This window comes from Patiria miniata, unplaced genomic scaffold (genome assembly GCF_015706575.1).
Source record: "Patiria miniata isolate m_02_andy unplaced genomic scaffold, ASM1570657v1 HiC_scaffold_5, whole genome shotgun sequence".
NCBI classification, from domain to species: Eukaryota; Metazoa; Echinodermata; class Asteroidea; order Valvatida; family Asterinidae; genus Patiria; species Patiria miniata.
This window is the reverse complement of record NW_024037072.1, coordinates 32092548-32093560: the sequence shown is the minus strand read 5'-3', so window position 1 is coordinate 32093560 and position 1013 is coordinate 32092548. Positions and strand designations below refer to the sequence as shown.

Here is a 1013-nt window from a genome sequence, read left to right as displayed (position 1 = left end):
GCTTGACGCAGATTTCTTCGTCGCCGATACTACGTACAGGTCCGGCAATCCTTGGACTTCCGACCTCACGAGCTCTCCACCTCATCACGCTCAACTGTGCGATACGCAAAACACCGCGACGCAGTGACAGTTCCGTGGGTGTTCATCGCACATCGCAGACACAACGCGAGCCCATCAAGCCAATACCAACGAAAGATGACCTCCACAGCATGTATCCTGATCGCTTCACTGGGATTGGTAAATTCCCCGGTGAATACCATATCACGCTACGAGAGGATGCATGTCCGGTCGTACATCCTCCACGAAAGTACCCAATCCAGATCAAGGAGGAGCTTAAGACTGAACTGGACAGAATGGAAAGCATGAATGTCATTACCAAGGTCACGGAGCCCACAGACTGGGTTTCGTCACTGGCATTCAGCAGAAAGCCCAACGGCAGTCTTCGCGTGTGCCTAGACCCGCAAGCACTGAACAAAGCCTCCAAGCGGACATATCACAAAACGCCAACACTGGAAGAAATCACACATCAGTTCAGTGGCGCTAAAGTGTTCAGCAAGCTGGATGCACGATGGGTACTGGAGCATCGTGCTGGATGAGGAGTCCAGTATCTTGACAACCTTCAATTCGCCATTTGGACGGTATCGTTTCCGTCGCCTACCCTTCGGGCTGAAAGTCTCCCAGGATATCTTCCAGGAGAAATTGGACATGATCCAGGAGCAATGCCTTGGCACTTTGGGGATTGCAGATGATATCGCAGTCTTCGGTTCTACAGTCGAAGAACATGACAAACACTTACACAACATCATGCAAGTCGCTCGCAAATACGGCCTGATCTTCAATCTCAGCAAGTGCGAGGTGAGAACCCCTTGCATTAAGTTCTTCGGATGCCTGTACGATGCCTCTGCAGTTTCTGGACATGGTGCAGTACCTCGCGCCGTTTCTCCCCAGACTCGCTGATCATACGGACACACTCCGCGCACTGTTACGCAAAGAAAGCGAGTGGCAGTGAACGG

The 1013-nt window shown here is 51.8% G+C and overlaps 1 protein-coding gene across 1 annotated transcript; it reads left to right on the top strand.

Moving 5' to 3' along the window:
* The first annotated feature begins 209 nt into the window (after nucleotides 1-209).
* On the top strand, nucleotides 210-596 carry LOC119741377 (uncharacterized protein K02A2.6-like). Its single transcript, XM_038217128.1, has one exon. It carries the CDS (start codon nucleotides 210-212, stop codon nucleotides 594-596), a length of 387 nt encoding a protein of 128 aa, XP_038073056.1.
* The last annotated feature ends 417 nt before the right edge of the window (nucleotides 597-1013 follow it).

Coding starts and splice junctions, on each gene's coding strand:
- LOC119741377 (XM_038217128.1), top strand. CDS start 210: ATGTATCCTGATCGCTTCACTGGGATTGGTAAATTCCCCGGTGAATAC.